This window comes from Anticarsia gemmatalis, chromosome 4 (genome assembly GCF_050436995.1).
Source record: "Anticarsia gemmatalis isolate Benzon Research Colony breed Stoneville strain chromosome 4, ilAntGemm2 primary, whole genome shotgun sequence".
Taxonomy (NCBI): domain Eukaryota; kingdom Metazoa; phylum Arthropoda; class Insecta; order Lepidoptera; family Erebidae; genus Anticarsia; species Anticarsia gemmatalis.
Window position 1 is genome coordinate 12886918 of NC_134748.1, and position 12326 is coordinate 12899243.

The 12326-nt window shown below is 35.4% G+C and overlaps 1 protein-coding gene across 5 annotated transcripts in view; it reads left to right on the forward strand.

Moving 5' to 3' along the window:
- if (integrin subunit alpha inflated) overlaps window positions 1-12326 on the forward strand; it is a 126091-nt gene that overhangs the window by 27223 nt on the left and 86542 nt on the right. For all 5 annotated transcript variants that reach the window (XM_076113874.1, XM_076113878.1, XM_076113877.1 and 2 more), the window contains exon 2: window positions 12082-12245. In XM_076113874.1, the coding sequence (XP_075969989.1) occupies window positions 12082-12245 (164 nt within the window). The remainder of the gene's footprint in view (window positions 1-12081; window positions 12246-12326) is intronic.

The following is a 12326-nucleotide window of genomic DNA, read 5'->3' on the forward strand; positions in this document are numbered from 1 at the left end:
AATCGAACCCACGACCTCCCGTTGCAGTGGTATCGGCGTGGCGACCTAAACCACTGCGCCACTGATATATATTGTTCATATAGATATTACTGGTTGACGAGATTTGAGGTAAATCTCGTCAAACAATAACACACCCATACCCATGCACAATCATGCACGACACAAATGCAATGTAAGGTATTTATAAGGAAGCTTTTCAGATCCTTTCCTTCTTGTTATTAATCAACCCCACATTTTCAAACTTTAAGAAGGCTTATTTTACTCCGTATTTTCGACTATCTTCGAGCTAAATTTCATCAAATTTTGTTCAGTGGTTTAGCTGTGACAGTGTCACAGACAAACAGTCAAACAGACAGTCACAATTATAATTCTAAAATAACACATATTTTTACAATAAATCGCTACCTTTCCTAACTTAAATAGCATCGTTTCTCCCGGGATTAATCCACTAATTATTGTGTGTGATCACCTAGGATCTGTTGATCTTAAATTTAGATAAGCTAGCGATGAAACCCGCCGCTGCTTGTGTTAATGTCCGTGTTTAAATCCTCTATATATTATCACTTACATCTAATAAGTCTTTGAGATAAGTTTGGATATAATTTATTATGTAGCTAAGAGATGTAAATGTTTTAGAAATGTTCATGATTGGTTATCTTTAGTTATCATTGTGTTAGTTTCTAATAGAATTGTTTAAGAGGTTTGTACTTTATAAATCAAATGACAGATTATTTTCTACAGATATGTAGAATTTATTTGTGTGATGAGTCTGGTTGTCAATTTATCTATATAACAAGTACAAAAGTATGTTAATCTGTTATCAGTTATTTGGTTACTATAGTACAAGCTCTGCTTAGCAAATCAAATGACCGTGTGTGAGTTGTCCAATGATACATATTTATTTATAAGTTATATTTCCTAGCAGATCAAAAGTAAGATGTTATATACCTCTACTTTTGCAACATTCTCGACTGTAGTCCGAAATTTAGTAAAGTGCCTGGTATTTGGAAATAGACTCGCTTTTACATGGAACCAATATGATTAACGATAAAAAGTGGGCGAATTTCTAACACCTTATAGGGTATTACAGGCGAGATGTTTTATAATATATAATTAAATTCTTTTACAAAGGAGGCTGTAGCGCCACATACATTTATCAAATTCAACACCAGTCTGATACATTTCTTATAATTATTAGTGATAAATGTAGAGATACCTACGCGTTTTGTGTCTGCATTCATTTAAAGAGACGATTTTATTATATAGAAATTAATTTCAAAGAGAATGTTAAAAGAATTACAGTGATTTTTTTGAGAGAAATACAACGGCGGAATAAATATGTACTTCAGGATACTGTAGTACTATTAAGGCAATAGATGCTAGATTTAAAAACCTCAACGTAACTGACCGTCTCGTAACACAGTCGGGTAAAAGAGGAAAATTGCTTTCATTCAGCAGAAAACATTTTGTTGTATGCAGGAAAATCTTTCTTTTCTGATAAAAAAATTTGTTAAATGTAGCAGTAAGCTTTAGTACTTTGTACCCATATCAAATTCTTTTAAACCAATTCTCATCAAATTTATTGACGCTTGTAGAGCTTTTTTGTAAGAAAACAAGCTCTAAATCTGTCAAAAGTCTTATCAAAGTCGATTCATCTGTTCTTATGTAATGTTCAAACAAACAGGTAAATACTTAAACACAATGTCTTATAGATGTGTAGGAGCGCATTAATGAGGTTAGGATAGAATCAGTTGTATTGCGTTAAGTAGTGGGTGTGCGGGCGGCCTTCTGTTGTCGAAAGGGCTCAGTTGCCTAATAAGTTCGTGTTAATTATTTTGTAAAGGGCGGCTTAAACTGGTTTTAGTTGACAATGTTTTTTGTGATAAGGATTTGCTGATACCGCATAGCTGCCGTATGATCTATTCTAATGAATAAATAATTTATTTTGTATGATCTTTTAAATGATAAAAAGGACTTGAATTCAAGTATGGTTGGGGCTACCCAAAGATAGACGGATGGATGAAGTACCATATCCCATCGTTCACCATGTCTCGGATTTGAATTCCATATAAGACAAAGGCTGTAAGCCAAAAATCCTTACTAGGAACCTTATTAACGAAGTAAATTGTACGTTTTGATTTTTTTCCGAAATAACATTTTTGCAGTTAGTCTGAAACTGGGGAAACCTTTCTCGAAGTCTTAGTAAGTTCAAGTTAATAAAACGTATCAACATTTTTGCAACTAATCAGAAATAAGTTGCAATAAAATTAAAACCACCTTTACTGCTATAATACAGTCGTAATTATTATTATACAACTAACATGAAATACAATTAAATCGTACAGTAGTACATTACCTTCGATTAACATAACGCCTTCGCAAAACAGTTCTAAGGTCTGTAGACCCGTGGGGTCCCAATAAATACGGCCCACATTACTTTCTATTTATTTGCATATACTGTGATGTAACTGCATGCTGCATGCGGCATGTTATTTGATACAGTGACATGCGCTAGCATGCGCTCGCATGCGTCCTATTGTTGCTCTAATCGGTTTGTTTTAGGTGTTAAATGAAATTATGCGTGTTTTTTGGACCACCAACGAAAATTTACTAAATGTAAATTGACTAGAAAATAACATGTTAAAGTTAAAGAACGAACTAGATAGTTGAAGCTCTTGTATACGAATTTCAAAAACGTTTTACAGATTTTATTTTATTTTAACGTGATGTTAGTGACTAAGCTCCGCCCGCTTTCTTTATTGTGCTTTGAATGCCTTCATAGTAGTCATCACACTGTCCAATTTTATTCAAATCGATTTTTTTGGTACCTTGTCTTGCAAAAACCTAAAATAATTAAACAAAAGTTGATTATCAATACTGAGATTTACATGCCCGTATTTACATATAAATTATCTCCCTTGTTCCTATAGGAGTGGACAGACCAAAAAAAAAACTTTTATACGTATACTTTTCTAGATATAAGGGTCCATACATAAGTAAAATTGCCATAATCACCTGCAAAAAAATCATAACATATAAACATTTATAAACAGATACAACATAGTTATATTAGCAGTATATTCGATCAAGGTCTTGATTCACAGCGGTTAAGTAAGTTGATTGTTTCAATGAGAAGATTGCGAGTCGCTGCGGGCGCGGAGTGACAGTGTTGTGGCCACTTGTGGGCGATGACGCGGGGCGTTCGTGTATGCGGGAGTTTTGATTGTCAATAGGAACTTTTGTATCGATTTTAGAGATTATGTTTAGAGTAGTGACTGTGATTTATGGCTTTGATGTTGTTGACATAAATAGATATTATTAGACAACTCGTAGAGTCATTTGATTCCAAACTAAGCAGGCTTGTACCATGGAAACCAGCAGATAAAGATACTTATATACTTTTAAATGCATACTTACATAGGTAAACTAACAAATTCTACAGCTGGTACTTTGGAGTAACGAGAGTTTGACATTTAAAATGTACTGTAATATAGTTATTTGGGCGCCTGCTAGAGGCGCTGATCAGATTTTCAAACGAAATTTCTCGATAGCTAGCCGGTTGTCGATAGTCAATAGTGGTAGAGAATCACGTTGAAGTCCGTTACAAACATTTAAGTAATAGTACCAAGAATATAAACAAATTATCCTTAATCCTTATTTTCCATAGAGGTGTCTATCTATAATCCTATCAAACTAAATGGAGCTGCAATCAATCACAGTGAAGAAGACGTACAAAACTGTTTAATATAAGGAAGCCTTACTAAAACAGGGGTAAACGATGAAACCTCAAACCTATCCTTAGCTTTGTGGAAGAAAAGATACGATTTCTAAATCGTCTGTGGCGTAGAATAACCATGCTGCTACGACTGTGTGCAATGGGTTCGATTCCCTATACCTAAATGGAAGCAAATTTAGTGTGTTTTTGTTTGTGGTTTGGTTCTGGATGTACTTTTAGCGTGTTTTTGTATTTGCGTAATGTTTTATGTATTGAATTCAGTTTTGATCATTCATTACGATTCGGTTGTGATTCTCTTTTTATTACTAGTAGGTAGTTAACGTTTATAACACTATAAATGACTTTTAACCGTTGTCAAAAAACTGATTGAATTGCCAATTCCTGTACAAATCTTTTATTACTTAATGGTACTCAGGGTTCGGTAAATGCTTAATGCCACGGAAGTTTTCTTTTTCTAAATTTAAATAACTTTTACAAGCATATAATCATTATATCCATTATCTACAAATTAAAATCAAATAATCTCCTTTAATACATTCAGAGCGCATCCACATAGTACGGCGGTCGGTATAATCCACCTGTCGGCTGCACACAAAGCGTTGTTTTGCATAACTCGCGTATTATATGGCCGCGCCCTACGGTTCCTATGCTAATGAAAGAGGAAGACGACTTTTAAGGGCTTAGGACGATTTAATTTATTGTTATTTACATAACTTATGGACTGAATTAATTTGACTGTAGTTTAAAAGGAAATAGATGCCTTTATGGCGCCTTATACAAATAGCTAATAGTGATGCTGGCTATTAGTATTTACATTATGTTGTGGTCTTAGTTGTATCATCAACGCATATCGTGGATTCATTACCCCGGTCAGGCAAAATGTTTTGTAATACAATAGTTTGAACAGTAGCTCAATTCTGTACAGTTACGGGCTCCGTAATAACTATTTTGGAGGTACATTTTAAATGTCAAGCTCTCGATACTCGAAAGCGAAAGCTAGAGGCGCTGATCAGATTTTCGTACAAAGTTTCTCGACAACGATTGTCTATAATTGTAGGGAATCGAGTTACAGTACGCATTTAGCGGTATACTGTGGGAATGCTGATTAGCTTTGGGTTCAATTCCTTACTCATATAGTGATAATAGTAATTTATAAATAATATAATGCGTTTTATACCATACTATCAAAATTCAAAATGCGGAAGACAATTACAATCATAAAGCTATGTACACATTAATTGTAATGTAGCCCACATTTGTATTTGTACTGCAAGTGGGTTAAGTCTTATCAGATGTTCTCTGTTGTCTGAGACTTGCATCACATTGATAACAGTAGTCGTGTTGACAATGTTGCGGAATATGTCCATAGGCCCTTTTATTATCCCTACTAAGGTACCTGGGTCAAATATGGCCAGCTAAAAAATATGGCCATGAAGCACTATGCCAAGCACAAAATATTGTAACGCGACCATAAATTGTCGCTAGTATCGCATGTATCCGAACAGCGTACCTGTGAACCCATTATGTGAATATGTTTTTCAGCTGGCCATATTTGACCCAGGTATCTTAGTATAAATACTAGCAGCCCGGTTTAGCGCGCATTACACTGGGTTAACCTTAACAAATCGGGTAGTTGAATATGAAATTTAAAGTTTAAAAAGAAAGTTTAATAATGAAAAATTATTAAAGTTGTGTTCGAGAAAGGTTCATCTAAAATGCTCAGGCTATGTATTTTTTTCATATGATGTTAAAATTTTAATTATTACAGACTGAAACATTTTATTAGGCACTTATATCATGCTATCACCTAACTGTAAATTTCAGTGGAATTCGAATATGATAGTCACAACACATATAAAGGAAAACAAAATATGGATATTACGTTTCCTATATAGGAAAGGGTTTCAAAAACCCAATGTAAATTACGAGTAGGTATTAGGCTAGTAGTGGTTGAGTCATAGCTTCAGTGTCCGGGAATCGATATCCGTTGTAGGTAATAACAGTTTAGGCTCCAGGGGGAGGGTTGAAAGGGGGAAATAATAAGCCTTTAATATCGACATATTTTTGGGGTGAATATTTTGTTACTTAGTATTTGAATAAGTCACTTTTGTCTGCATTGTGACTAAGTATTTGAAAGAGACCGTTTTGTTACTACGTGAAGAAAGTTTCGAGCAAAATTCAAATTATTTGCTTTAATACAAACCTGGGTAATTTAATAGCTTCTGTCAGGAATTTGGATGGATTTATTGTGATTTTTAGAGAATTTCTTGAACTAGTTTATGTTGATCAGAAAAATATAAGCTGCATATAGGTATACCAGTATTAGATAAAGTTCAATAGCTGCAGAGATTGTTATCTTGATAGATACCTACAAGTTAACTCTACTGTTCAATGTATATGTTACTGTAAAAGCCCGAACTGTGGTAAATCCTAAGATTTTCCGGTAAAACCTAGGATTTACCAACTCTCAATGGTAAAAGTCCGAACAAGCCAGAGTTTAAAAACTATGTTACGATATATAAAAAAATCCTCCTTCATAACTATGTTTATAACTATTTCACGGTATAATTATATACTGTGACATAGTTATAAAGAAGGAGTTTTGGGCATAGCGACATGGGTAGGTTAGGTTAGAAGGCTAAGGTGGGAGCGAGCGAAGCGAAGCTCCCACCTTAGCCTTCGTGGTTATTTTTTTTTAACCACCCAGAAGGAGGAGCCCCGCGAAGCGGGGCTCCGGCGACATCTCGATATCATCAAGTGAATATAGGTAAAAGTTCGAAATAAAAGAATTATTCGGACTTTTACCATTGCGAGTTGGTAAATCTTAGGTTATACCGGAAAATCTTAGGATTTACCACCGTTCGGGCTTTTACAGTAACATATATAATCACTACACTTTGTAAAACAAAATCCCTCGCAACATCTGCCTTAATGTTCGTTCCAAAATCACTGAAAACTACTGATCAGATTTTCTCAAAAAGCTACTACTCAACACCAGTTCTTAGTCAAAAAAGAGACGTCAGATCTCTATTTCTTCGCCAAACTGTGACTTATCCACAACCTACCCGGTAGTTAAGTCCACAAACGTTGTCTCATATCTTCAACTATCTTAATAGAGGTATTTAGCACGTCGTACGATTAGCCACGCTAATTGTCAGTAGTTATACACTATACAGACCGACTGACACACGGTGACGTATTTACTTAGTCATTAGTGATTCATACTGTGAAGGATATGTTAGGTTATTACTACCGTGTATGGTTCGGTATAAAATGGTTTGTAAGGTTATGCCAAATCCTCATGTATAACATCCATATATTGTAAAGGGATAATGGGTGTATATTATCTTATTCATAAAAATATTTGAAGTTATGAAGGGCGTATAAAGACTTTTGTTGCTTTCACTCCTTAGCGAAATGAAAAAGAGACAACATAATAAGTTTTCTAACTGGAAAACACTTTTTAGTTGTATTTTAAGTGAATATAATTAGGTCGGGAAAAAGACTTTTCGCATTATAGAATGTATGAACTTGTAATAAAGTCGTTTCTCTACACAAAAAAAGCTCGATATTTGGGTACCTCACAAGCTCACTGAAAGAAACCTAATGAGCCGTGTACTCATTTGTGATTCTTAAAACCAAAGAGATTTTATTACAAGTTCATACATACATAATATAAAAATACATTTTCTCCGACCTAATATGACTTTAAATCAGACCAAAACTAGCTAAACTATATCGACGACACTAAACTATCATTCAAATCATAGGTCACACAGTTCTCTATAACAGATTACGTTCCCCATCACCTTTTCCTTCGACATCTATTAACCAAGCTCTCAATGGTCCGTCTATTGTGTGACACGACAATGAGAGCTGATGAGCGACCATTACTTGATACAGTGCAGTGATTAATGTGTTATGTTGAAGATTTCAGATAAGATTGTCACAGTGAATAGCTTTGTGAAATTGACCGGTGTGGTCAATGATTAGTGATTTTGATTAGATTGAAGACGATAGATGGTGATCTTTCTCTTGCAAGTTACGAATGTGTATGTATTTTGTCCGACTGCGCAAAACAAAGAAGAGAATTATGTTTCAAACGTATAGTGTGGGTAGGTAGATAATTTACAAAAATCCTCTCTTGTTCCTTTACAAATCCTAAGGTATCTTCATACCAAATTTCAACTTTCTATGCTTAGTAGTTTCGGCTGTGCGTTGTCTACCAGTCAGTGACTTGGTAACGGAAGAGTTTTAAAAAATAAATTTAACACACCAATGTCCCACTACCGGGTCTCTTCCCGTAATTATGGGGGGGGGGGGGGGAGGAAGGTTACGCCTTGACTCCACCACGCTGGCCAACTGCGGGTTGGGGACTTTGTATAACTCCAAAAACTGTTCCAAGTGTTTGTTATATTGATTGTTCAAGTCAGAAACGTTGATACTGTTGCTGTTTTTTTAAGTTTTCTGATCCATCGATCCATTTCATAGTCTATTGTATATTTATATTACAAGTAAGAAAGTAAAGCTACGTATAATGTCGTACAGATTAGTCGCGGCGGCGGCACGGACACGCCCCTGGCGCGGAAGTGCTTTTATTAGAGACGCCGACGTTCCCCTTCGACGATATCGCTAACTTAATACTATGTAGGAACACTGACTGACAGGATTTTGTACAATTTAAAGTCTTCTTATATTATTTAAGGTATGCCTGTCAGCTTTTAAGATTAAACCATTGAACTGGTTGTGATGAAATTCTTTCTTATAAAAAAAAACCAAAAGTCAAATTCTTGCGCTACGCGTTCGCGGCTAAAGCACTGAGCATATTTCGATAAAGTCTAGTTATATTATAAATACAAAACATTGTCCCTCTGATAAGTGGAAAAGTCTGTTTGCTAGTTTGTCTATTCCATTTTCATGACTAGATTATTGAACCAATGATTACTGAATTGATGCAATCGTTACTAATATTATATGCGAAACTCTGTCTGTTAGTATGTCTGTTATACTCTGACGGCTAAAGCACTAAACCAATTCTGATGGGTATGGAGACAGCTGAAGGGCTGTAGTCCAACATAGAGTAGCTCGTTTCCAAAAATTAAAGAAAATCACATTTTTCCTTAACACGCGTCAATCAATAAATAGTATTATATTATAATTAGCTTTATATTTTATATTTAACACTAAACTTAACTATAAGATAGACACAAATTAAGTTACAGATATTTTTATTTTATTACATTTAAGTCTCACTTGCATGCACAAGTTAGTAGCAGCTTGTACGATCGATACAAGATTAAAGACAGGTGGCTCGAGGTACAGGGTTCATTACTTGGACGATGAAATTAGGAGGACAGCTGCTTTGTCACCTGTTACAAGCAGGTTTTAAAAGTAGGAATACTTATTACAATTTAAAATTTGTTTGTGATGTTGCTTCTGGAATTTTTATTTCTTACTTTTAAAATTACTTTGAGTCAGCTTGTGACCACTTCCAGTGAAATCTGTGCCGAAATGTCCAGTAATTGTACGAAAGAATTATAACCGTGTTAATTCCCCCTATTGTTATCGATAATAGTAAGTTTACTTCGCAATATTTTATTGTGTTGAAGTTGTTTAAGTAGTCTTGATTTCTCACTAGAGCCTATTTTAGTGACTACTCGTCACAAGGTGTTAGGTTCGATTTCCGAGTCAGTCAAATGCTGTCAGATTTTTCCTATTTGTCAAATATTTAGCATTCTCTAATTTTTACCATCATGTATGTATGATGTAAATACACAAAACATTTATCTGAAATCCGACCAATGACAAACGACTATTTCCATATATCCTAATAGTTGTCACCACACGCCGGTAGATGTCGTTGTACCGTGAGTATTTCAGGCGACGGAAAGGGGACTATTTTGGACAGGCTATTTACGACTTTTACCTACGATACATCGATGTAAAAATACTACTTCGATGTTCTAACATGTCATATGAGTTCGATTTGAAGGTGTGATACAGACATGGAATTTTAGGGGCTCTAAATTAAGTCAAATTGTTTGACGCCGAATTTCGTCAGATTATAATATTATTTTAATGTAAAAAACGGTCTATAACCATTTAGGTAGGTCAAATGTTGACACTTATGATACTTGAAATTACAATTCTTATTGAATTAATCTACTACCAGTATGAGATTCGAGAAGAACTAAAAAAAACCTGTAATACCTCAATACATTTAGGTCATGGGTTCGATATCCTTATAAGAAAAAGCTAATAAATCTACATAGATTAATCAGGTACATTTTAAGTTTTAATTGAATTTTGTAACGCTAAGAGTCGAACGTCTTAATTTTTATATACTCTCTCCAAAAAATCCAAACAGTGGATTTGAGAACCATCTCATTTCTTATTTAATTCAGTAAAAAATACTTCCCAAGACCTTTTATCAACAAATAAGATGATTCAATTAAATACTCAAAGGTCACGATGGTCACTTTATTGGGCACAGTGTTGACCCATCGGCGATAACTTTAAGCTGCTTAATTTAACCGGGTCAGCAGATTTACTCGGTTGCCCTTTCACCTGGACAGTACTAAATTCATTATCATTATACTGAAGGTTGTAGAATGGGAATTTGTTTAAAGATGTCAATTACTGTGTGTAATTTTTTTGTGTGTAATTATTTATTGATCGTGATGATCTTTGGTTTTTATGCAGTATAAGAAAATGATTGATGAATTTTGTGTTGTTAATTCATTGTCGTCATTTTACCTCTATAAGTTAGTTATTGATATAATGTATATTTTATAATCTATTCTAATATTATAAAGCTGAAGAGTTTGTTTGTTTGTTTGTTTGTTTGTTTGTTTGAACGCGCTAATCTCAGGAACTACTGGTCTGATTTGAAAAATTCTTTCAGTGTTAGATAGCCTATTTATCGAGGAAGGCTTTAGGCTATATAACATCACACTACGGTCATTAGGAGCGGAGTAGCAACGAAAAATGTTACAAAAACAGGGAAAATTTTGACCCATTCTCTTAGGTGACGCAAGCGAAGTTGCGCGGGTCAGCTAGTGTATTGATATAATGATTCGGCGACCTGGCAAACCCCTGGAGGCTGGGGATAATCAGAAATAGGTAGTTTTTAAACTTTTAATGGATTCAGATACAAACTGTAAACTTTATGATATTAATATGCTAATCCATTTTCAGAAATGAGAATATCTATTTATGTGATTTTGCTTTGCGACATTTAAAAACTTAAACCTAGAAATGCAGTTGTAAGGATACCCTGTATCATAAACTAAAAACTTAACAAAACGTTGAACAACCAAGCAATACACAAAACCCAGTAGCCATCTAGCACTCAAATCTAAAACCTATAAACCAAACTTTCAGGCCATCTAACACAAACACTATAAACACCAGTTGCCATGACACCATACAGACAGACTGGTCACCATGACTCACGGTATAGAAATACAATTTGGCTCGACCAGGATTGAACCCGGGCTATTTGTGGGCTGGCACAGCGCCAGATATACGATTGTTTGACCCGTTTCCTCTCGTCTACTGATCTGCGATTACTTTGTGGTATCGTGAATTTTACTGGCATAGATGCAACTGCCGATTACGAAGTGCTGAGTTCGATTTTCGAGTCAGGCAGTGAGTTATTGAGGTGTAAAAAGTTAAACCCTGTAAGAGGTCTTCCTAACCCTGTCTTCACCTCAGTAAGAGTAAAGCAGGCGTGGTCTTTGCAAATTTTGATGTTTTAGATTCATGATAGCTAAGATCTATGGTATAAGTATAGAATGAAATAAGCATACAATTATTATAGCTCGTTGTATGTGCGCGTGGATTATGAGTCAAGCAACACTTATGAATGCTGAAAGATACGTGATGAGATTTGAGAATCACGCGATGCCACTTTCAGTAGTGTTAATTGCCATTGATAGTTGCTATTATTAATTGTTTTAAAGAAATATAATTTGTTCCTGCTCGCTAGGTGTAGCAGAAGCGTGTAAAATACACGCGCGTTTCGTCCTTAACAATGTTTATCTCATCTTATAGGGGGCCGGCCTATTGCCCTATATGGCAATAGACTGTCCCCCCCCTGTGTTACCAAGTTCAGGGATTTTTCTAGAAATATTCAAATGTAAATTAGAAAATATCAATACTTGTCTGAACCGGGAATCGAACTTGAGACATCATGATCAGCAGTTACACTGCCAACCGCGCCACACGGGCAGTCTAGAATAATCAAAAGTATTAATGTTGCTTATATACATTTCTAAAGACCTCCATTCAACAGCAAACTACAAAAAATTACCAACTAATAAACCCTTCTCTCTTGTCTCCAGGATCCTGGTGGGAGCGCCCGAAGACCAGCTGTACGCAGCATACCAGTACAATGTAACGCGACCAGGTGCGGTGTACCGCTGCGAACCAGGGTACCGCAACTACGCTGATGGGTCTGTGCGCACCCTGGACCGGTGCACGCCTATGCAGTTTGACAAGAACCCAAGTAAGTGGCTTTTTGATATTATAGGACTATAGGAAAATGTCTAAATCAACAGCAATGTGTGGTCAAAGTTTGCCAATGGTC